Source organism: Rhincodon typus, chromosome 21 (assembly GCF_021869965.1).
Source record: "Rhincodon typus isolate 14 chromosome 21, sRhiTyp1.1, whole genome shotgun sequence".
In the NCBI taxonomy this organism is placed as follows: domain Eukaryota; kingdom Metazoa; phylum Chordata; class Chondrichthyes; order Orectolobiformes; family Rhincodontidae; genus Rhincodon; species Rhincodon typus.
The window spans coordinates 4165883-4187844 of NC_063352.1; the positions used below are offsets into that span (position 1 = coordinate 4165883).

At 41.1% G+C, this 21962-nt stretch overlaps 1 protein-coding gene across 1 annotated transcript in view; it reads right to left on the reverse strand.

The window, feature by feature from the left end:
• Positions 1-13434: 13434 nt before the first annotated feature.
• The window catches only part of rsl1d1 (ribosomal L1 domain containing 1), a 23214-nt gene continuing 14686 nt past the window's right edge, over positions 13435-21962 (reverse strand). The window contains exons 8-9 of the mRNA XM_020521931.2: positions 16383-16574; positions 13435-15061 (exon numbers count right to left, since the gene is read on the reverse strand). Coding sequence (XP_020377520.1) covers positions 14909-15061; positions 16383-16574 — 345 coding nt within the window. The 3' untranslated portion in view covers positions 13435-14908. The remainder of the gene's footprint in view (positions 15062-16382; positions 16575-21962) is intronic.

A 21962-nucleotide genomic window follows, 5' to 3' on the forward strand; every position in this document is an offset into this window, starting at 1 on the left:
TCAAGGCTGAGCCAGGAGGGAATGTGTTGCAGTTAAGACAAGTTTAACCTCCCTGACTGATGATGATGATGATGGTTGGCGGGATGGGTGGCGGGGAGGTTCCAGGACATCGCTGGCTCCGCCCCAGGAGAAGGAACAGCCCCCAGAAGGAGGCGCTACCTGTGAACAGCGCAATTTCACTCACACTGGCCCCCCAACTGCGTTCAAACTTTCAAAGTTACTTTTCCCCCCAACTCAAACCTTTATTGGTCTTACACTAAATAAACAAAAACCCGAATGAACTGCGGATGCAGGATATCAGAAGCAAAAACAGGAACTGCTGGAGAAACACCTGTTGCATGAAACGGTTCTTAAAAATTCTCCCCAATCCCTATTCCCCCAAGATTAAAGATGACATTTTTGTGTTGGTATTTCAAGTGGAGACGCTTGCGGTGATTTCTGACCTGGTTCAGAGGGGAGAGGGAGGTAAACGAGAAAGAAAATGAAATCAGCGAGGACCCTACGTGAGAACAGTGGACTCCCTCCGCTGAGCTTCAGTGAAAACTCCCTCTGCATCTTTCTCTATCACTGTTCATACAACAGCATCTTCACACTGGATTCATTAAAAAAAATCATTAAATATCGTGGCTCAGTCTGTCAATAACATCTCAGTTTTTCTTATTGAGTTTCCTCCAACAACAAAAATGATGTTCAGCTTCTACGCACTGAGTCTCAATCTCTGCACAGGAAAATCAAGACAATTGTATTTTTTTTAATTCATGAGATATGAATATCCCTGGCTAGATTTACTTTCCAGGAGAACTGTCCGTCAGGGAGTCACATGAAGACCTGACCCTAAAGGAATTCCGTAAATTAAATGGGTGTTTACAACAATCCACAGGATTGCCATTAGACGAGCATCTAATCTAATTCCAGATTTTTATCTAAAACATGGGATTTGAACCTGTAGAGTCATAGAGGACAGAAACAGACACTTTGGTCTAACGGTCCATGCTGTCATAATCCCAAACTAAACTAATGCCACCTGCCTGCTCCTGGCCCATATCCCTCCAAACCCTTCCTATCTATGTACTTATCTAAATGTCTTATAAATATTGTAATTGTGCCCACATCCACCACTTCCTCAGGAAGTTCATTCCTCACATGAACCACCCTCTGTCTGGAACCAGCCTGGGACTCTAGACTGCTAAACCACTGATGTTAGCAAGTAATCAAGAAGGCTAATGGAATATTGGCCCTTATTTCAAGTGGGATTTGGCAGAGCAGACTCAATGAGCCAAATGACTTCATTCTGCTCCTATATCATATCTTATGGGGTTGGAGTATCAGAGTAGGGAAGTCTTACTGCAACTGTGCAAGGTGCTGGTGAGACCAAATCTGGTGTGCCGTGAGCAGTTTTAATCCCCTGATTTAAGGAAAAATATCATTTCATTCGAAGAAAGTAAGAACTGCTGTGCTGGAGTCAGAGACAACACAGTGTGGAGCTGGAAGAGCACAGCAGGCCAGGCAGCATCAGAGGAGCAGGAAAGCTGATGTTTCAGGTCAGTTCTGAAGAAGGGTCCCAACCCGAAACGTCAGCTTACCTGCTCCTCTGATGCTGCCTGGCCTGCTGTGTTCCTTACAGCTCCACATTGTGTTGTCGCATTTCATTCGAAGCAATTCAGAGAATGTTCACTGGGATAATCCCCAATATGGAGGGATTTCCTTACGAGCAAAGGCTAAACAAGTTGGGATTCTACTCACTGGAGTTTAGAAGAAGAATAGGTGATCTCATTGAAACATAGAGGATTCATAATGGGCTTGACAAGGTAAATGCTGAGAGGATGTTTCCCCTCTGGGAGAGTCTAGGACCAGTGAGTATAGTCTCAGATTAAAGGGATGCCAATTTAAGACTGAGATGAGGAGGAATTTCTTCTCTCAGTGGGTTGTAAGTCTTTGGAACACCCTACCATAGAGAACTATGGGGACAGAGTCCTTGCGTATATTTAAGACTCAGATAGATTCTTGGTCAGTCAGGAATCAAAGGTTATGGGAGAAAATGCAGGAAAGTAGATTGTTGGATCAGCCATGATCCTATTAATTGGTGTAGCAGACTCAAGAGGCCAAATGGCTTACTGCTGTTCCTGCTGCTTATGATTACCACCATCGCCTCCAGGACTACAAAGAGGGAGGGAATGGTCTCCTGTTAAATATCAATCAATAACATGGTCAGAAAAGTTCTTTTACAGTTTGGTTTTTGATACTTGGAGGAAACATGGGTGAGAATCAGTCGGAGCGAGTTCACGCACTAACTGAACTGCAATTATTTCATTTTGGCGATGACTATGAAAAGGATTTATTGTCAAAGTAGGAGACGGGTAGGTAGCTCACCACCTGGAAAGAAGGAACTTTATCCAGACCCATGGTGCTGACATATCCTTTCCCCATTCAAATAATTTGTTATTAGTTTCATTCTGCAAACAGTCTTTTAATGAGCCAGAATAAAATCTGACGAAAGATTCTGTTATCGAAGTGGTATTCCTGTACATTATAATTACATTACACATTGGACGATATATTGCAGCTTTAAACAGTCTCTGATACAACAAGTTTATGAAATGTTGGCATTGTTTTGGGCTATTGCTGCTTTATACAGTTACATAATTCTTGTTACTAAACAGCATTGCTGTATATACTGAACTACTTCGATATTTCTCAGCTCACTGCAACCATGCATCTAACTATTTAAACATTGTATTTCTAACCATATCACAATGAATTCCTGATGATAGGCAGCATAAAAGACAATGTTCACTCTCCGTAGCGCAGGGCAAACCAGAGATATTGTGATGACCCCACAGTGACATACATCTGTGACAATCAGCATCCAATACCTTCACAACCATCATTCACTCACCTTCATTCAGAGGGAATGCCTTTTAGACCATTAGAGACAGAAGCAGAATTGGACCAGTCAGCCCATCGACTCAGCTCCAGTTTTCATTGTTGCTGCCTTGCATTGGAGTGCATTATTGGATCATTAGTATCCCAAAGTCAAAAAATATCAACAGAAATAGCTGGAGACATTCAGCAGGTCTGGCAGCATTTGTGGAGAGAAAGAAGAGTCAATATTTTGGGTCCAGTGACCCTTCTTCAGAACACTCCTAGTTCATTAATGGAAGGAAACTGCCATCCTTACCTGGTCTGGCCTACAACTGACCCCAGATCCACACCAATATGGTCGACTCTTAACTGCCCTCATGGTCGAACAGCAACTCAGTACTGTGTTCCTGCTTTATTCCCTAAACCCTTTGTTCCCATCGGGAACATCCGTTCTGCAAACACAATTTGGAATTAAAAGCTAGCCTAATGGCAACAGTGTAACCAGTATATTTACATACATTCTGCAATTCATTTAAACAACAGTTTCGATTGAATGAGAGTAAACGCTGAAAGTAAATTACATTTAAAAATGACACCAAAATGGGACTGATTGCGAGTAAGAGACAGGCAGTTGCTGTATGTCTGCAGTGCTACCAGCTGGTCAACTGTCGGAGCAGTTCTCCGATAATGGTTTACACACATTACACCATATTACAGGTGAAGGTCTTTAATTCTATCTTTCTGCTGTACCTTTGGCAACAGAGCAATATACAGGCACAGTGAAGGCTGATTTTATACATTCTTACCTTGCATCAAGCGCAGTCTATAAGGAGAAATTGTGAAGTACGGTTTTCAATCACTCTGGTTTAACATTTCCCTCAATGTTCTTTCCACCTCCTTTTCTCCTCCTAAAGTATGGTTATTGATAGAGATACTGGTTACTCAGGGAAAGGGTGACCCTTATATATCTTGTCTGAATGACCATTATTTAAGTGTAAAATATTAGATTGCAAGTATTTTTTTTTATCCTTTATGTTCTTGATAGCCACATATACTTACACACGCTGCTGGGGCCAAGTTGGAGCAGAAATAATAATTTTTTTTTTGTCCCTGAGTCCTGACATTAGTTAAGTTGCATTAGCTGGAATTCAAACAAGGGAACTCGATCAGTCTAAATGGGGAGACAGTGATGCAGTAATAATGTCACCGGGTTGGTCCTGAAGAAACCCAGGGTAACGCTTGGGGAGACAGGAATTCAAATTACAACACGCTGTTTAAATTAAATTAACTAAATCTGCAATTTAAACCTAGTGACAATGAAACGACCATCCATTATTATTGAACCCTATCAGGGAAACAAGGAAATCTACTGTTCTTGTCTGGCCTACATGTAACTCCAGACATACAGCAATGTGGTTGATTCTCACTTCAGAGGCAATTAAGGATGTGCAACAAACCCTAACCCTGCACATGATGTCCACATCACAAGAACATAATAAATATAGTTTACTTGGACATTCAGCTATGTGAGAAATGGATAGCCCATTGTCCACCTTGGGGAATTTCCATTTGCAACATTTAGCAAAATGCACATGACATTTGTTGAACTACAGTCAGTAAATTCATTGATGTGACATTTTAAATTTTGGATTCCAAACTAGATAAGTAATTACGAATTTCAATGCAACATGCTCAGCCGTTTCAATCTGAAGCATAACAAATGCAAGGGAGTTTAATAGCATTTTTAAAAGTTCCACTTTTAAATTGTACAGTTCTTTTGGGCATTATTTTCCCTATTCCTGCTCATATGGAAAAGATCAAGGAACTCAATGCCATTGAAACTGGATAGACTTACTCTGTTTGCTTAATGAAGATGTGTTTGAAATTAAAGTGAAGATGTGTAGAATTAAATTAAAACTCACACTTTATCCTTCTGGGAAAATACTTGGGCAGGGAGGGAAAATAAGACTTTTGGAAGGAGGGGACAGCAATGGTTCATAATTTAGAAATGAACAAGGATGGCTATTCTGTCTGAAGACAAAATATGCTGGAAATTACATTTGGGTGCTGCTGGATCTGCTGTGATTTACGGCATTTTTTTGTTTTCAGTACATATTCCGGCATCTGCAGTAATTTACTCCAAGGCTATTGTGTGTGTCTGAGCTCATCATGTAAAGGGTTTCACACTATGTTTTATTTGATTTGTGTTCAGTACTGAATAGTCTGCAGCACTGCCATTCCATTTATTTCCTGAGTGAAATGTTTTGCCTCCAATATCTTCTCCAGAAGCCCAATTCTAACAATAAACCACGTCTTAACCATTTCAAAATTTAACTTGAAGCAGTTTTCTGGATTTAATTTTACTTTGTGCTGTTGAGTTGTGGTGAAACATCCCTGACCTAAAATACTAACTCTCCACAAAGTGACATCCACTTTGGTTCAAATTCTGCCAATGGAGATGGTAAAACTGATAGCTGTGGAATCTAAAACTGTTATTTTTGTAAAAACCCACCTGATGTAGCCCACGTGTGGCTCCAGACCCACAGCCATGCGGTTTACATTGAAATAGTCCAACAAGCCACTCAGTTATATCCAAATGCTGTGAAGGATGGAACATTTGGAACCAGTATGGCACTGGAGAAAAAAGACAGCAAACCTTGTCAAGACTTCCTTTCTAACATCATTTTGTACCAAAATTGAGAGAGTTGTCCCAGACTAATTAAGTTATGAGTTAAGGTTCAAACCTTGCAGATTATATCTCAGACATTACCATGACCATTATTAGCTTAGGATTAGGGTTACCTCCTCAACAATAGGGGAGACCAGCACATCATTGCAAAAGATAAGACTGAAGCATATGCATCCATTTACAGCCAGAACTGCTGAGTGCTGGTTTATCTCAGCCTCGTCTTGAGATCCCCAGCATCACAGATGCCAGTCCTCAACCAAATCAGTTGACTCCTTGTGATGGCAAAGAATGGCTAAAGGTAATTGATACAGCAAATTGTCCACCCTTAGTGAGTGCAGAAATAAGGTTAGAGAACCAGGAAATGGCAGAGTTGAATAAATACTTTGGATCCATCTTTACAGTAGGAGACACTAACAGCATTCCAACATTACTAAATAATTAATTAACAAAAAGATGAGAGGAAATAAATACATTGACTATCACAACACAAAACTAATGGGGCTAAAGACCGATAAGTCCCCTGAAACCAATGGGATCCATCCTTTGATATTAAAAGAAGTACCTACAGAGATAATGGACACACTGATAGTAATCTTCCAAAAAGCCTCAGATTCTGGAAAAGTCTAAGAGGATTGGAAAACTGATAATGTAACACCTTCAGTTTAATAAAGGGAGAAGACAGAACAAAAAAAATCAGTTAACTATAAGCCAGTTCGCATGATGTCTGGTACTGAAAAATGTTGATTTAATACCAGAACTTTCAAAATACATACTATGATCAAACAGAGTTAGCATGGCTTCACAAAGGGGAAATCATATCTGACAAAATTTCTTAGAATTCTTTATGTAGTTAACAAGCTGGATAGATAGGGATAGCAGAGGATCGAATACATTTAGGTTTTCAGAAGGCATTCATAAGGTGCCACATATCGGGCATTTAAAAGGCATCTGGATGGGTACATGAATAGGAAAGGTTTAGACGGCTATGGGCCAAATGCTGGCAAACGGGACTAGATTAGGACTAAAAATAGTTGGCACGGTGGCTCAGTGGTTAGCACTGCTGCTTCACAGCATTAGGGACCCGGGTTTGATTCCACCCTCGGGTGACTGTCTGTGTGGAGTTCCTACATTCTCCCCGTGTCTGCATGGGTTTTCTCCGGGTGCTCCGGTTTCCTCCCACAGTCCAAAGATGTGAAGGTTAGGTGTATTGGCCATGTTAAATTGCCCATAGTATCCAGGGGTGCAGAGGTTAGGTGGATTAGCCATAGGAAATCCAGGGTTACAGGGAGAGGATAGGGGGCTAGGTCTGGGTGGAATACTCTTCAGAGAGTCGGTGTGGACTTGATGGGTTGAATGGCCTGCTTCCATACTGTAGGAATTCTATGATTAATTTAGGATTTTTGGTCGGTATGGATAAGTTGGACCGAAGCATTTGTTTCCATGTTACATCTCTATGACTCTAAGATAAGAGCCCATGATGTTAGAAATAGTAAATGAGCATGAATAAAGGATTGGTTAACTAATGGAAGGTACAGAGTTAGGATATGATGGGGCATTTCAAGATGGGAACCTGTAACTAGTGAAGTGCTACAGGGATCAGTACTGGGGCTACAATTATTTACAATATATATTACTGACTTGGATGAGGAAAGTGGATGGATGATAGCCAAGTTTGTGAATGACACAAAAATAGGTGGGAAGGCAAGTATTGAGGCTGACTGAAAGTCTGCAGAGAAATGTTAAGGCAGTGGACAAAAAACTGGCAGATGGAATGCACTGACGAATTTTGGAGTGCTTGTGCATGAATCACAAAGAGCAAGTGTTCAAATTCAGCAAGTAAAAGGGAAGGCAAATGGAATGGAATGTTGACCCTTATTTCAAAGGGAATGGAGGATAAAAATAGGGAAATCTTGCTAAAACTATGTAATAGAACTATGTAATAGAAATAGCAATTTATTGTCACTTATATTTTTACAGAAAAATACAGTGATAAGTGTTTACGTCGTCATACTCCACATTAATAACAGAAATCATATATCAAAAAATTAAGGCAAAGTCCGTCTTTGTTCGATTCATGGCTCATGTGTTGCCAAGGTTGAGGGAAAGACGGGAAATACATTCTCCACTACTGCAGAAAGCTGACATTGTTGAATATCGAGGCGTTGGAATCACAGGTCAGGTCACCAGGCGGCAAAAGATATGTAGAATCCTCCTCAAGGACCCACCTTCAAGATGGCAGTGACAGGTAGGAACTGTTTGGGCACCTGAGCCCGTCTGCTTCTGATCACAAGGCCTGCCGCATCCTTTTTTAAAATTTTCCTTTATTTATGTTTAGAATTCGTCTTACCTTCTTTTAATGGCTTTGGTGGAGGAAGAATGGTTTGGGAGTCTGCCGCAGCATCTGTGGGGTGTGGTCTGTTCCTTGTGACCATTGCAGCCGCATCCTGCTGGGTCCCGCGGAGTGGGTGGTCTGCTTCGGCAGAGTGGTGGGTCTGACCTGGGAATCCAACAAGGCACTAGTCAGACCACAGCTGGAATACTGTGAAGAGTTTTGGGCCCCTTATCTAAGCTATGCTGGCAATGGTGACAGTCCAGAAAATATTCACTAGACTGATGCTGGCTTTCGAGGGACTGTTTTATGAGGAGAGTTGAGTAGGTTGGAGTTTAGAAGAATGAGAGGAAACTTTATTGAAACACACAAGATTCTTAGGGGCAAAAACAGAAATTACTGGAAAAGCTCAGCAGGTCTAGCAGCATCTGTGAAGAGGAACCAGAGTTAACGATTTGTGTCCGGACCCAAAATGCTAATTCTGATTATTTTCCTACATAAGTTTCTTAGGAGACCTGACAAGGTAAATATGAAAATGTTGTTTACCCTTGGAATCCAGGACCAGAGGGCATAAATTCAGAATAAGGGGTCATACATTATGACAGGGAATTTCTTCTCTCTGAGGGTAGTGAATGTAAAATTCTATACTACAGAAAGCTACAGAAGCTGGGTCATTAAGTATGTTCAATGCTGATATAGACAGAGTTTGAACCAGTAAGGACATCCAAAGATATGGCAAAAGACAGGGAAGTGGAGTTGAGGATTATCAGATCAGCCATGATCTTATTAAATGGTAGAGCAGACTCAATGAGCTGAATGACTCCTACAGCTTATGGTCTTAGCTATGTCCTGTCACAAAAGAGCAAGACAAACACAAGTGATCAATTACTACCCTGACAGTTTACTCACTGTTAGTCCCTGGTAATACTAGCAAAGTGATGGAAGGTGTCATTAACAGTGCTTTCAAAAAGCACTTGCTTTGTAATCATCATCATCATCGGTGGTCTCTTGCATATGAGGACGTCCCTCTTCCACCCTCAGGTTGAGTCTGTAGATGGCTGTACAGACCGATGTGGCTCTGGCAGGCTCTGTTACACTTGGTGAAGAAGGGGTGAGTGGGGCATTGGTGTGGCAGCATGCTCCTTTCGCCTGGCCTCTGCTTTTTGCCGAGGTGCTTGTCACCTTCCCAGATGCTCCTCCTCCACTTTGGAAGGTATTGGGCCAGTGATTCCCAGGTGTCGGTGGGAATGCCACCCTTCACCAGCGAGGCCTTGGGGTATCATTGAAGCACTTCCTCTGTCTATGTGGGGCTCCCCTGCTGTTTCAAGGCTGAGAGTAGAGCACCTACTTGGGGATTCTCATGTCGGTCATGTGGACGAAATGCCCAACCCATTATAGCCAATCAAGGATGGTCAGCGCCTCGATGCTGGGGATGCTACAGGACGCTGGTGTTGCTGCTTCCTTCTTGCAGGTCACATTGGCAGTACTGATCCAGCACCTTGAGGTTTCCACTGTAGACAGTCCATGTCTCAGAGCTATATAGGAGGGCAGGAATGACACAGCTCTGTAAACCATGAGCTTGGTGTCGGGTCTGATGTTGTTGACCTCGAACACCTTTTGCTTTGTAATAACCTGCTCAAGGATGCTCAATTTGGGTTCTGCCAGGACCACTCAACTCCTAACCTCATTACAACCTTGGTTTAAACATGGACAAAAGAACTGCACTCCATGGTTCCTCTCCAGGACATGAATACCTTCTGCCTTGGTGTCAACACTGGAGACAGGAAAGTGCCAAATGATAAGAGCATGACTTCTTTTTATACAAATTGTATTTTATACTTGGTTCGTTAAAATTCAGCCCTCCATTTATGATAAAGAATTGCTTCTCCACACATATAGATGCTAATATCCCTAGAACCCTTCCATCTTCAGTCACAGCTATTCCAACATCATTCATGTGCCAAATTTCCATGTACTTAACAATTCACATTTATTTCCACAACCATGGTTACTTTTTCAGCTTCAACTACACTGCCCTGTTTGGTATCAATTATGAATTTAACGAGTTTATACTGAGCTTCAGGAATACCCATAGCAGATAGCATGATAGGAACAAATTTAGCCCAACGTTATGTCCATTTACAATCTGAAACCACTTTTGTTTGTTAATTGAGTCGTTTCATTGGTTATGTTTGGGTGATGGGTTTGATCCTCTGTAGATAGGTGTGCTGTACTCGTTCATATGTTGTAAGCATACATATCTTCAAAGGGGTTAATGTTAAAATTCAAGAGAGAGTTGCTCATCACTTCCATGACAGCTTTTCAACCTCTGCATAAATCTTTTTGTCGCGTTTCAACTAAAGTTTGGTTTCTTTGTCTCTCAGATGCAGGTTCAAAACTCACTGTTGCACACAAGGAATTATTAATTGGTGACAGCTATGCATGCTTTAATAACTGTTTATGCTATGTAACAGATCATTAGTTATGCCTCTATATAGAACTTCCAAACTTATCTAACCTTGCTTGGAATGCAGAGAAATGTGGGGCTAAATAATATTCTTGCCCTGTTCCGATCATCTGACATTCATAAAGAAAGTGTCACAAAGACTCATTTCTTCCAGAGTAGGTGCTGGATGGCAGGAACAGGAATGGAAATCAAAACAAATTAAACTCATTGCAAACTCAGATCACACTTGGTGTTTTACTTCATTCTGCATAGCAACCCTGTGAAGGAAAGCTGAATTTCTAAAAACCAGAATCTCAATTATTTATTAAGATTGTCAGTACTAAAATTGCTCCTAGGAAATAAATCCAGATGTTTGTACTAAATATTATAAAGTTTCCATTTCCACATGCCAGTGACACCCACATGTTGTGAAAGAATAAAGAAATCCAGCTGCCAACTGTTAAGTAGGTCCAGGATTTTGATGCAACAATGATTGAGAAACAGAGACATATTTCCAAGTTAAAGTGGTGTGTGACTTGGAATAGAACTTGTAGGTGGTAATGTTTCCATGCACCTGTTGCCTTTGTTCTTCTTGGTGGGAGAGTTTGCTAATTTGAAAGGAGCTTTTTGAAGGATTTTCCACATGGCATATACTGTAGACAGGGATTTAGCGAAGGAGTGGGTGAATATTTAAGGGAGTGAATTGGATGCCATTCAAGTGAGCTGCTTTGACCTGAATTAGGTATTAGAGCAGCACTCATCCAGGTCAGCACAGTATTCCATCACCCTCCTGACTTGTAAATTAGGTGACTTTGGAGAGCCAGTGGGTATTCTACCACAGAATACTCAGCCGCCGATGTGCTTCTGTAGGTGCAATATTTGAGTGGCTGGTCCGGTTACATTTCTGGTCAATGTTGACTGCCAGGATGTTGATAGTAGAGGAACTCTGCAATGGCAGCTTTAAGGGGAGACTCTCTCTTGTTGGAAAAGGTTATTTACTGACACTTTTGTAATACTAATGTTACCTTTCACTCAGTGGTCCAACACTGAATATTTATCAGCTCTTGCTGCAGTTGAAGAGTCCCAGGTGGACCTCAATGCTGTACAATTAAGAGAGAACATCCCCACTTCTAACCTTATGATTGAGGAAAGGACATTGATGTAGCAGAGGTTCGGCCTGGGAAATCCTGTAAAGATGTCCTGGGTCTAAGTTGACTCACCTCCAAGAACCACAACTATCTTCCTTTGATTCAACTAGATCCAACTCCAGGCAATAAAGTTTCCTCCTCCTTCCCATTGACTTCAGTATTACTAAAGCTTATAGATCCTATCAAATGCTGCCTCCACATCACATGAGCTCTGTGCCCATGTTTTCATGTAATCAAATCAGGAGCCATGCCATCATAGCTGAACCCAAACTGTGCATGTATGGCTGGAGATATGCTTGGGTCCATCATCATTGAGAATAGGGACATTCACAGAGCCTTCTCCTGCTGTCAGCATTTAAATGCCCACCACTGTTCACAATTTGATGTGGCAGGACTGTGGTCGTTTAATCTGATTTGTCAGATGTAAGATCCCTTAGTTATCTATAACATTCTAGTTCCACTGTTTACGATGCATGATGCAGCCCCACCAGCTTAGCATCTCTATTTAGATGTGCACTCTCTACAACAACACTCATTGGACCAGAGTTGGTCAGCCTGGCTTGAGCCTAATTAAAGTGTGAGAGGAATATCCTGCATCACAAGGTTGTAGATTATGGAACTCAATTCTGTTGCAGCTGGATGGTGCAGTGTCTTAATAATGTTTTGAGCTGATAGATCAGTTCTGAATTTATCCCATTCAGTACTGTACTAGTGCCATATAGGATGGATGGAGTTTCAGAGTGAAGATGGGACTCTGCCTCCAAAAGGACTGTGTGGCAATCACTTCTAGAATTGGTGGATAGGTTTTTCTCCAACAGGTACAATGGTCAGGATAAAGCAAAATAGATTTTCCTTATGCACCTGTTGCAGATTGTCCCCACAGATACGTCCTGTCAAAGCACTAGGTATTGGAGAATGAAATATTGCACCCACAGTATATTCTGTGTCCTGGTGTTGAACTTTCAGGCACAGTGATTCATGACAGAGGGTGAGCCGTTGTACTCAGCTCGAGGTATCCTTGCCTGTATTTCAGCTGATGCCATGAGGCTTCATGAGGTGAGGAATCCATGTTGAGTACTCCCGGGGTCATTCCTTCCCTTTCACATGTCAAGAACCAGCATCTCTGCTGGACACAGATGAGTATCTGGGGAATTATCGGAAAAGTATGATTCTGAGAGCGTGACTAAGTCAGGCTGCTCGTTCCCGAGTCTGTGGATTAGCTCTCCCAGTTTTTTATATCAGTCTCCAGCTATGAATGAGATGGCTGACCAGGCTTGATCAGCCTCCTTGGACAAGTTACGACACACCTCCGCAGCCATCACAGTCGGAGGTAAGTCTTCAACCTGGACCTTCTGGCCTAGAGATAGGGACACTGCCAAAGCACAACAAAGATCAGGACTAGGCCAATATCGGGTGATTTTCTTTCTCAGTGTGCTTTTTCAACATTTTTCATTGCAGTTTGATATAACTGAGCACCTGGCTAGTCCAATTTCAACAAATGTTAAACATGTTGTAACTCCAGACCTGGTGAGGATTAGCATTTCTTTTCCTAATGGACAGTAATAAAGAAAACAGTTTCTAAGACAATCCAGTTCTGAGGATGGGTCACTCGACCAGAGATGTCAACTGATTTCTCTCCACAGATGCTGCCAGACCTGCTGAGCTTTTCTAGCCATTGCTATTTGTTTCTGATTTACAGCATCTTTCAGTTTTTAACAATGACAATCCAATCATTTTACAGTCAGCATTAACAGCATTATTTTGTTTAATTAACTGAATTTAAATTCTTCAACTGTAAGCTAGTTTTAAATATACATCACTCCTAATAAAGCTTAAATAATAAGTTGAGTTTTTAAATAAAGCCATAACTAGCAACATTAGGACAATACACCCTGTATCTACACCCTAGTTACTCACAAAAAATCAAAAATGACAAAACATACATCTGCAAATACAAAGCTACAATAGGATAAAAATGTTTTATTTGGTTTCTGGATGCCTGATATATTGTTAATAAACAAACGGTTGACTTGAGCTTACATTTCAATTGACAGTTCTCATGAGAAATATTTACACAGGGTAAGCACGAATGAGGATTAGCCAAGTTCAGCACATATATGGACGCACAGTTAATAGCATTGGAACAAATTCTGATGCATTAGAAGCTTCATATAAATCCTGCAATGGATTTCCCTCAAGACACAAACAGATCATTAAAATTTACCAGTCTGCCTTGTCTTATTTGCTTCTGATACATGCATTAAAAGAAATGTTTTTGCTTGGGTGGTGTAATTGAAAGTTAGTGGGAACAAGTGCTGCAAAAATTAAAAAGGGAGAACCCTTGACAATTTTACTCTACAGTTACTTTCCCGCAATGTGTAATTGGCTTTCATCCATTTTGACTGCTACTTAAATGTATCGCCTGTAATGCACATAGGTTCACAGTCCTCAGCACCTACCACCGTTAAGCAATTAGTAAGCCTGCTGAAGCTGATGTGCAATGCTCTTTAACAGGGGAACAAGGGAAAAGAAACAAAATTAAGGATGAAATCAAGCCAATATAGAAATCAGGTCAGATACAATCTGGGAACAGAAACAGTTAATGTTTCAGGTCATGATGACTCTCATTAAAAGCAGCTCCACAGATGCTGCCTGACCTGATTATTTTGGGTCTTCGTTTCAGATTTCCAGCATCTGCAGGTCCATGCCCTTTAGCTGGAAACTGGTGGATAACTAAGGGAGAATACAGCACAATTAAGCCAATACCTAAACTATTACATTAGAAATAGTGATAACTGGTGACAGTTTACAAAGAAATGAAGATCTCAGCAACCTTTTTGTTTCCACTTTGCTGTTAGTTACAGCTGTTCCTATTCTTGTTCCTATTCATGCTCATAAATCTGTTAAAACTTGACACCTTATTCCTCAATTCCCATGATTTATGCACTGGTGACAATGCCCATTCTTCTGAAGATAAGACACTTTCTTCAGATTGTTACCACAGTGATCAACAAACAGGTCTCATTTAAATTATTAAACAATGTCATGTATATTTAAACAAAAAGAGTCAACACGATGTCTATTTGACAGACCACTTGGAATAGCAAAGAATTTATTACCAATTTTTGAATAAAGGATCTACACCCTACTCAAAGGTGAACTTTGTAAAGGCTACAGAAGATTTATGTCTTTCTAGCTGTTTTTAAATCATACACTGTATGAAAAATGCACTCAGTCTCACTTGGCTTCTGCCACCAAGGCTCAAGCAGACCATGGAATCTTTTGTTTTTGTTTAGGAGCTTTCATTGCTGACTTCACAAATTTTTCTCCTACTTTTGTTGATTTTTTTCTAAAGCAGTTTCCTTCTGTGCAGTACTCTCAAATAAGGAATTATTGATTTTCATTTCAAGGTTTTACGTCTGAAGGCGTTTCCCTCATGAAGGTAGAGTTTGTAGTCCTTGGCTCTCCGAGTTCTGTTTAGGTGCTTTCTGCCTTTCTTTGTGCTTTAATTTTTGTTGTTTCTTACCAACTGGCTTCTTACTTCCATTGACTCTGTTTGGAATGGTGTGGTTTTCTCCATTTAATTCCTGCTCAGCAAAAGAGAAAAAAAGTAAGGACGTCAAATAAACTTAATCGTAAATAGACCAACACATCCTCTCTGACCAGTTTTGTAAGAGAACTCAATTTTCATTACCATAAATGGCAAATAGCTCACTTTAAATTAACTAAGTTCCACAGTTAAGTGTCTCTGTCGCACACAAAATCACATGCTCATATAAGGGAGAACAATTAAAATTCTTACAATTTTCTACTCTTCATTGTATCATCTCAGCTAAGAATTCTCTTGACTGTTTATAAGGTTGGCAGAAGCCAAGTGAGACTGAGTGCATTTTTTATACAACGTATGATTTAAAAACTAGAAAATCATAAATCTTCTGCAACCTTTACAAAGTTCAGCTGAAAATTATCCAGCATCTTCAACAGCAACTAATCGTATAGCACATTTAAAGTAAATGAGGGAGAAACTTAAGACAACACAACAATGACGACTGCGTCCATACGTGAAAACACCTAGAGACACAGAAATATATGTTTAGCAGGGGGGAACAAAGTCCAAAAATGGTGTGTTACACAAACCAGAGTAAAATTTGTGCCATCCAGCACATAGCAAGAACAGACGGTGCTGGAACTAAAACAAAAACGTGTTTACATGGGGAGTTACTACAACAGCAACAGTAATGAGGAGGTGTGGAAATGATGCACATTGACTTATGCTGTAATGCATTTGAGTGCCTCAGAAAGGATGAGCTGATAGTTGTAGACAACAAAGTCATCCTGTATAAAGCATAGCAGAGAAAACAATCACTTAAAGCAGAGAAAGGAATGGCTGACATGAAAACAAATACTGCGCAGCACTAATCATGCTGCCTTGTTCCTCTTGTACCACTTTCTGGCTGGTTAGAGAATGTTGCATTATGTGAACAGCTCAGCCACACACCCTGTTTGCTAAAGATGGAGAGATAAGCACAAATGCAATTAGCATAAATAAATCACTTTAACTCGGCAATAGTACGTTCAACAGAAAGTCAAAAAAATCTAAAGAGAAAATAGTTTGCAACCAGAGGGCTATCAGTGATTCTGTCCAGTGGAACATTCTGGTTGCTATGGTGTTGGATAACACAAATTTTACTGTATGTGTTGAGTTGGTAATCCAAAATAAAAAAAAAGGATTAAAATAGTTAATGAAATAATAGTGATATCAGAAAACCAAACAACCTTGGAAGGAAAGAAGAGAGATATAAGCAACTGAATCCATTGTTTGGTTAAGTTCCAGATTTGATTCACCTATGTCACTGTAGCAGATCTCAAAAGAAGCCCTGGCTCATTTCACTGTGGGAGATGACTTACTTGCAATTTTGCCTTCTTTGTGACCGTTTGCTCTTCAATGGGAACTAGCTGTGGTATTTCTTCTTCTGTGGCGTGTTTATTGGCAATAGAAGGCTTTGATTTTTTTGACTTCTTCGCCACTGTCTTAAGAAGACGACTAACAGCAGTAGATGGATTTTTTGAATTCAAAACTTTTATCTTCCTCTGCTTCTTCTGAAAAATGTTCATAGTGAAAATATTTTGAGATATTACTTAATTTTCTGACTGAGGTTGATAGAAAGCACAGACTAGATTTCTGTACTGAACAAGAATTACCATGGATTACATGTAATTAGAGTCTAGCGACAGGTAAATAGACATAAACTGTCACATATAACACGATAAATTAATACTCTAATTCCCTTATAAACTCCTACTTACTTCACACACAAACACAGATGTAGAGACAGCGGAAAAACACAGACAGTAGGGAAAACCTGCAAAGACAGCTCTGTAATCTTTGTCTAATTCTGTTGAGTTGGTGCTTGCTGATTCAAAAGTTTGTTCTTGGTTTTGCTTTTCTAAATGCTTCCACTGGCTTGCAAACAGCAGAGGGTGGCTCAATCACTTGTAAAATACCTCTGATTTATCAATTAAAAGTTACAGCTCACTGTGACTGCTAAAGGAAAGATTAACTGATTTTCTTCTGGTTTAAAGTGAGTTTTGACTGCAGAGAACAGGCAGACCACTTCTAAGCTTGTGGAGATCGAATCCTTTCTCTGTAAACTTTTCCCAATTCCACATTGGTTGTCAGGTAACTGAACAATCACATAGCTGTTGGAAGGCAAAACGCCTTTGTCATTGATAACAAGTCACTAGTACATAATAGTATTTCCTCAAGGCTGCACCCTGTCCAATACATGGCAATTGGCACACTAACACTATTCGCGACATTAACTTCTGGAATGCAAGCTGTGCATGAACCTCAGAGACATGTGCAGAAGAAATAAAATTCAGTAGGAACATTGGTCTATGGAACAATCAACTTTACACTGCCACCCAGCTGCATCTGTATTCAGAACCACATCTCCAAATTGGTTCCAACCACTTCAATTACCCTTTGTTCAAACAATTTTAATGATACCTGCAATGACAGTCGTGCAGCCATCTTTTCAAAACACTGGTTTTAAAACAGTCCTTTCTCACTTCAGGCCACAATTTTGGGAGCACAAAAATAAAAAAAGACATGTTCCTTACATGCCTTAATGAAACAAATCGTCATTTCAAAAAAGTGTTTCAGTACAAAACAAGTGACAGACGACAATAAAATGCAAAACTTACCATGCTCCCCCATGCAGTCTTAGCATTTCTTAGACTTTTAACGTATTTCAATATTCTACATTTGGGACAATACATTTGCAATTACATTATCTTTTCCAGTGAGATGAATAATCTTTATGTCAAATGGTTGCAACAAGACTCCATCTGAATAGTCTTACATTCCAAATTTTAAACTTTTCAATGAAGACCAGTGGAGTATAATCATTGTAAATTAGCACTTTCTTACTCCCATGTCTGACAGACACTTCGAAGTGTTGAAGAGTCAACAACAATCTCAAAGTCTCTTTTTCTATGTTAAAGTACTTCTTCTGATACGGGCTTAGTTTCTTAAAGTAGTACCTCACTGGCCTCTGTATTCCCAACTTAGCATCCCATAACAAGACAGCACCAACCTGCAAAACACCAGCATCAATCGACAATTTGAAAAGGCCTGGAAAAATCAGGGCAACTAACACTAGCTCATTTATTAAGATTGCCTTCAGTTTTTCAAAGGTTGCTTAGCATTCTGCTGACCATACAATTTTTGCTTGTTTCTTTAACAAATGTGTTAAAGATACAGCTATCATGCTGAATTAAGCACAAATTTCCAGTAAAATCAACATGGTCTTAAAAACCTCGATTTCTCGTCAGTTTTATTATTCGGAAATTCTATTAGAGCCTTCACTTTCACTGACCTTGGCAATTCTTCTCTTTTTGATCAACAATACACCCAAACAAGTTACTGTTTTCACAAATTTACTTTTGGCTAAATTCATTATTAAACCAGCCAATGGTAATTGCTAAAAACCACAATACCTTCAGATGATGTCTGCATGAAGCTTACGCCATGCAGCACAAGCATTAAAAAAAAAGGTTGAAAACAATAATCCAGATATTTTTACAGCAGAGGCAAAACCTTGCTAATAACAAAAGAACTGTGGATGCTGCAAATCAGGAACATAAACAGAAGTTGCTGGAAAAGCTCAGCAGGTCTGGCAGCATCTGTGAAGGAGAAAACAGAGTTAACGTTTCGCCTCCGGTGAACCTTCCTCAGAACTGATGGCGGCTGGGAAAACGTCAGTTTATATGCAGAAAATAGGGAGGGTGATGGGGTAGGGAGTAAATGATAGGATAGAGCCCGAAGAGAGAAAAAAGCAGTTGGATAGACAGAGGAGTTGATAACAATCTGGCTAGGAGGGTGAATAGTTGTTAATGGGGGCTGTTAGCGACTAACAATAGATGGTGTGTAATGGCAGGCTATGTGATAACAAGTAAAAACCAAAAGAACTGCGGATGCTGTAAATCAGGAATGAAAACAAAGTTGCTGGCAAAGCTCAGCAGGTCTGGCAGCATCTGTGGAGGAGAAAGCAGAGTTAACCTTTCGGCTCCGGTGAACCTTCCTCAGAACTGATGGTGGCTGGGAAAACGTCAGTTTATATGCAGAAAATAGGGAGGTAGGTGGGGTAGGGAGTAAACGATAGGATAGAGCCCGAAGAGAGAGAGAAAGACAGTTGCACAGATAAAGGAGTTACTAATGATCAGGCTGGGAGGGTGAATAGTTGTTAATGGGGACTGTTAGTTACTAACAACAGAGGGTGTGTAATGGCAGGCTATGTGGTAACAAAGCCTGGTGTGTGGGGTGGGCGGCTGGGACATGGGAGAGTTTAGGCCCTAAAATTATTGAACTCAATATGGAGTTACCACATAGCCTGCCATTACACATCCCCTGTTGTTAGTCACTAACAGTACCCATTAACAACTATTCACCCTCCCAGCCTGATCATTAGCAACTCCTTTATCTGTCCAACTGTCTTTCTCTCTCTCTTCGGGCTCTATCCTTTCGTTTACTCCCTACCCCACCTACCTCCCTATTTTCTGCATATAAACTGACGTGTTCCCAGCCACCATCAGTTCTGAGGAAGGACCCGAAATGTCAACTCTGCTTTCTCCTTCACAGATGCTGCCAGACCTGCTGAGCTTTTCCAGCAACTTTGTTTTTGTTGTTGTATGTGATAACAAGGCCTAGTGTGTGGGGGGTAGGGAGCTCAGACATGGGAGAGTTTAGGCCCTAAAATTATTGAACTCGTTATAGAGTCCGGAGGGCTGCAGGGTCCGCAAGCGGAAAATGAGGTGTTGTTCTTCCAGCTTGCATTGAGCTTCAGTGGAACACTGCAGCATGCCATAGACAGAGATGTTGGCCAGGGAACAGGGTGTTGCATTAAGGTGGCAGGCAACTGGAAGCTCAGGGTCTTTTTTGCGAGCAGAACGCGGATGCTCCGAGAAATGGTCAGCCAGTCTACGTTTCGTTTTCCCAATGAAAAGGAGACCACATTGTCAGCAGTGAATGCAGTAGACTAGATTCTGGTACGTGCAGATGAAATGTGGCTTCACCTGGGAGCTATGTTTGGGCCCTTGGAGAGTGGGGAGGGAGGAGGTAAATGGGCAGGTGTTGCACCTTTGCCGGTTACAGGCAAAGGTACCATGGGGCTGTGTTGGGAGTGAAGGAAGCGTGGACCAGGATGTCCTGGGGGGAGCGCTCCTTTCAGACGGTGGACAAGAGAGGGGAGGGGAATGTGTATCTGGTGGCAGCATCTGATAATCTTCTGGATGTGGATGGTGGTGGGATGGTAGGTAAGGACAAGGGGAACCCTATTGCTGTTGTGGGAGGGAAGAGAGAAGGTGAGGGCGCAGGTGCAGGAAATGGGTTGGACCCAGTTGAGCACCCCAACGACAGTGGTGCTGGGGAATCCTCGGTTGAGGAAGAAGGTGGACATTTCAGAGGCTCCCTTGTCAAAGCTGGCCTCACCTGAACATATGCGACGGAGACAGAGAAACTGAGAGAATGGGATGGTGTCTTTACAGGAAGCAGGGTGTGAGGGTGTATACTCCAGGTAGCGATGGGAGTCAGTGGGTTTGTAGTAGACATTAATGGCCAGTCTATCACCAGAAATGGAAACAGAAATGTTGAGGAAGGGAAGCGGGGAGTCAGAGATAGACCAGTTGAAAGTGAGGGCAGGATGGAAATTGGAAGCAAAATTGATGAACTTTTCCAATTTCAGATGAGAGAGGGAAGCAGCACCAATGATATCATTGATATATCAGAGACAGAGTTGTGGTGGGGGCTGGAACAGGACTGGAACCCATGTGGGTACCCATGGCCACCTCTCTGACCAGAAAAAAATGAGAGAAGTTAAAAGCTGTTGAGGGTGAGGACGAGTTTGACAAAGCAGAGGAGGGTGGGGACAGTTCAGGTCTTTGCTCCAAGAAGAAGCGGAGAGCCCTAAGACCTGCCTGTAGGTAGGAAGCTGGCTCCTGCCCCACAGAACTCAATTGCATGGGCAGGGATTGGACCAGGAGAGAGAGGACTGAGTCAAAGCAGGAAGAGATGAGTTCTGTGGGGCAGCTGCACTATGACTCAAAGTGCAATGCACCTTGAAGGGCAATTTGGCACAATTTTGAACAATTGATAGCAAACGTTTCCCAGTCATTACTCATCCACTACTGTATTCCAGACAAGCAATCAGATGGTGAGGTGGAGCTGGGTATCATCAATGCCCAGTTTCACTCCTCTATCACTGTCAGCTTTTTATCTGACATCACTATTCCCTCTTCTTAAATATTAGAAAGACTAAAAGTACCACAAACTCCATACATTTGCATCTAATTCTCTACTACATTGGGCAGTGCCTCAGGCTGATCTAGACAATTTTCATTTTGACATCCGATTCAACTCAATATCCACTCTAACATTTACTGCTATCGCAACCCTCCTACCATTAAAGCCCAATAACACATCATCTCAGCTGACACTTTGATGAAATCACGAGAGAAATGCTGCAATGTCAGAAGTGCCACCTTATGGGTGACAGTTAGACCAAGACCCCAGTTGCCCTCTCCGGTAAGCATTACCAACACATTCAAAAAGGAATACGGGAGTTCTTCAATGTCTTGGTTGGTATTTAAAGTTCAACTAGGCAGTATAACAGATTCTCTGGTCGTTTATTTCATTGTTGCTTGTGGGATCGCACTTGGTGCAAATTAGCTCAAATTTTTCACACAACTGTGATTTCGGATATACTTCATAGGCAGTTAAACCTTTGGAAGGATTCAAGGCATAAAAGATACTATAGCAATTCAAGTCTTTTCACTATCAGCATCCAGCTTCTCAAGCCTCCCCTCCGTGCTTTCCAGCTTATTGATGTTGACTATGCTATATCAATGCAGATTTTTGTTACAGTAAAGCTGTCTTTACTGCACTGCAAGTGAGCTTTAAAAGAACAGTAACTGTTCTTTTAAAGCTCA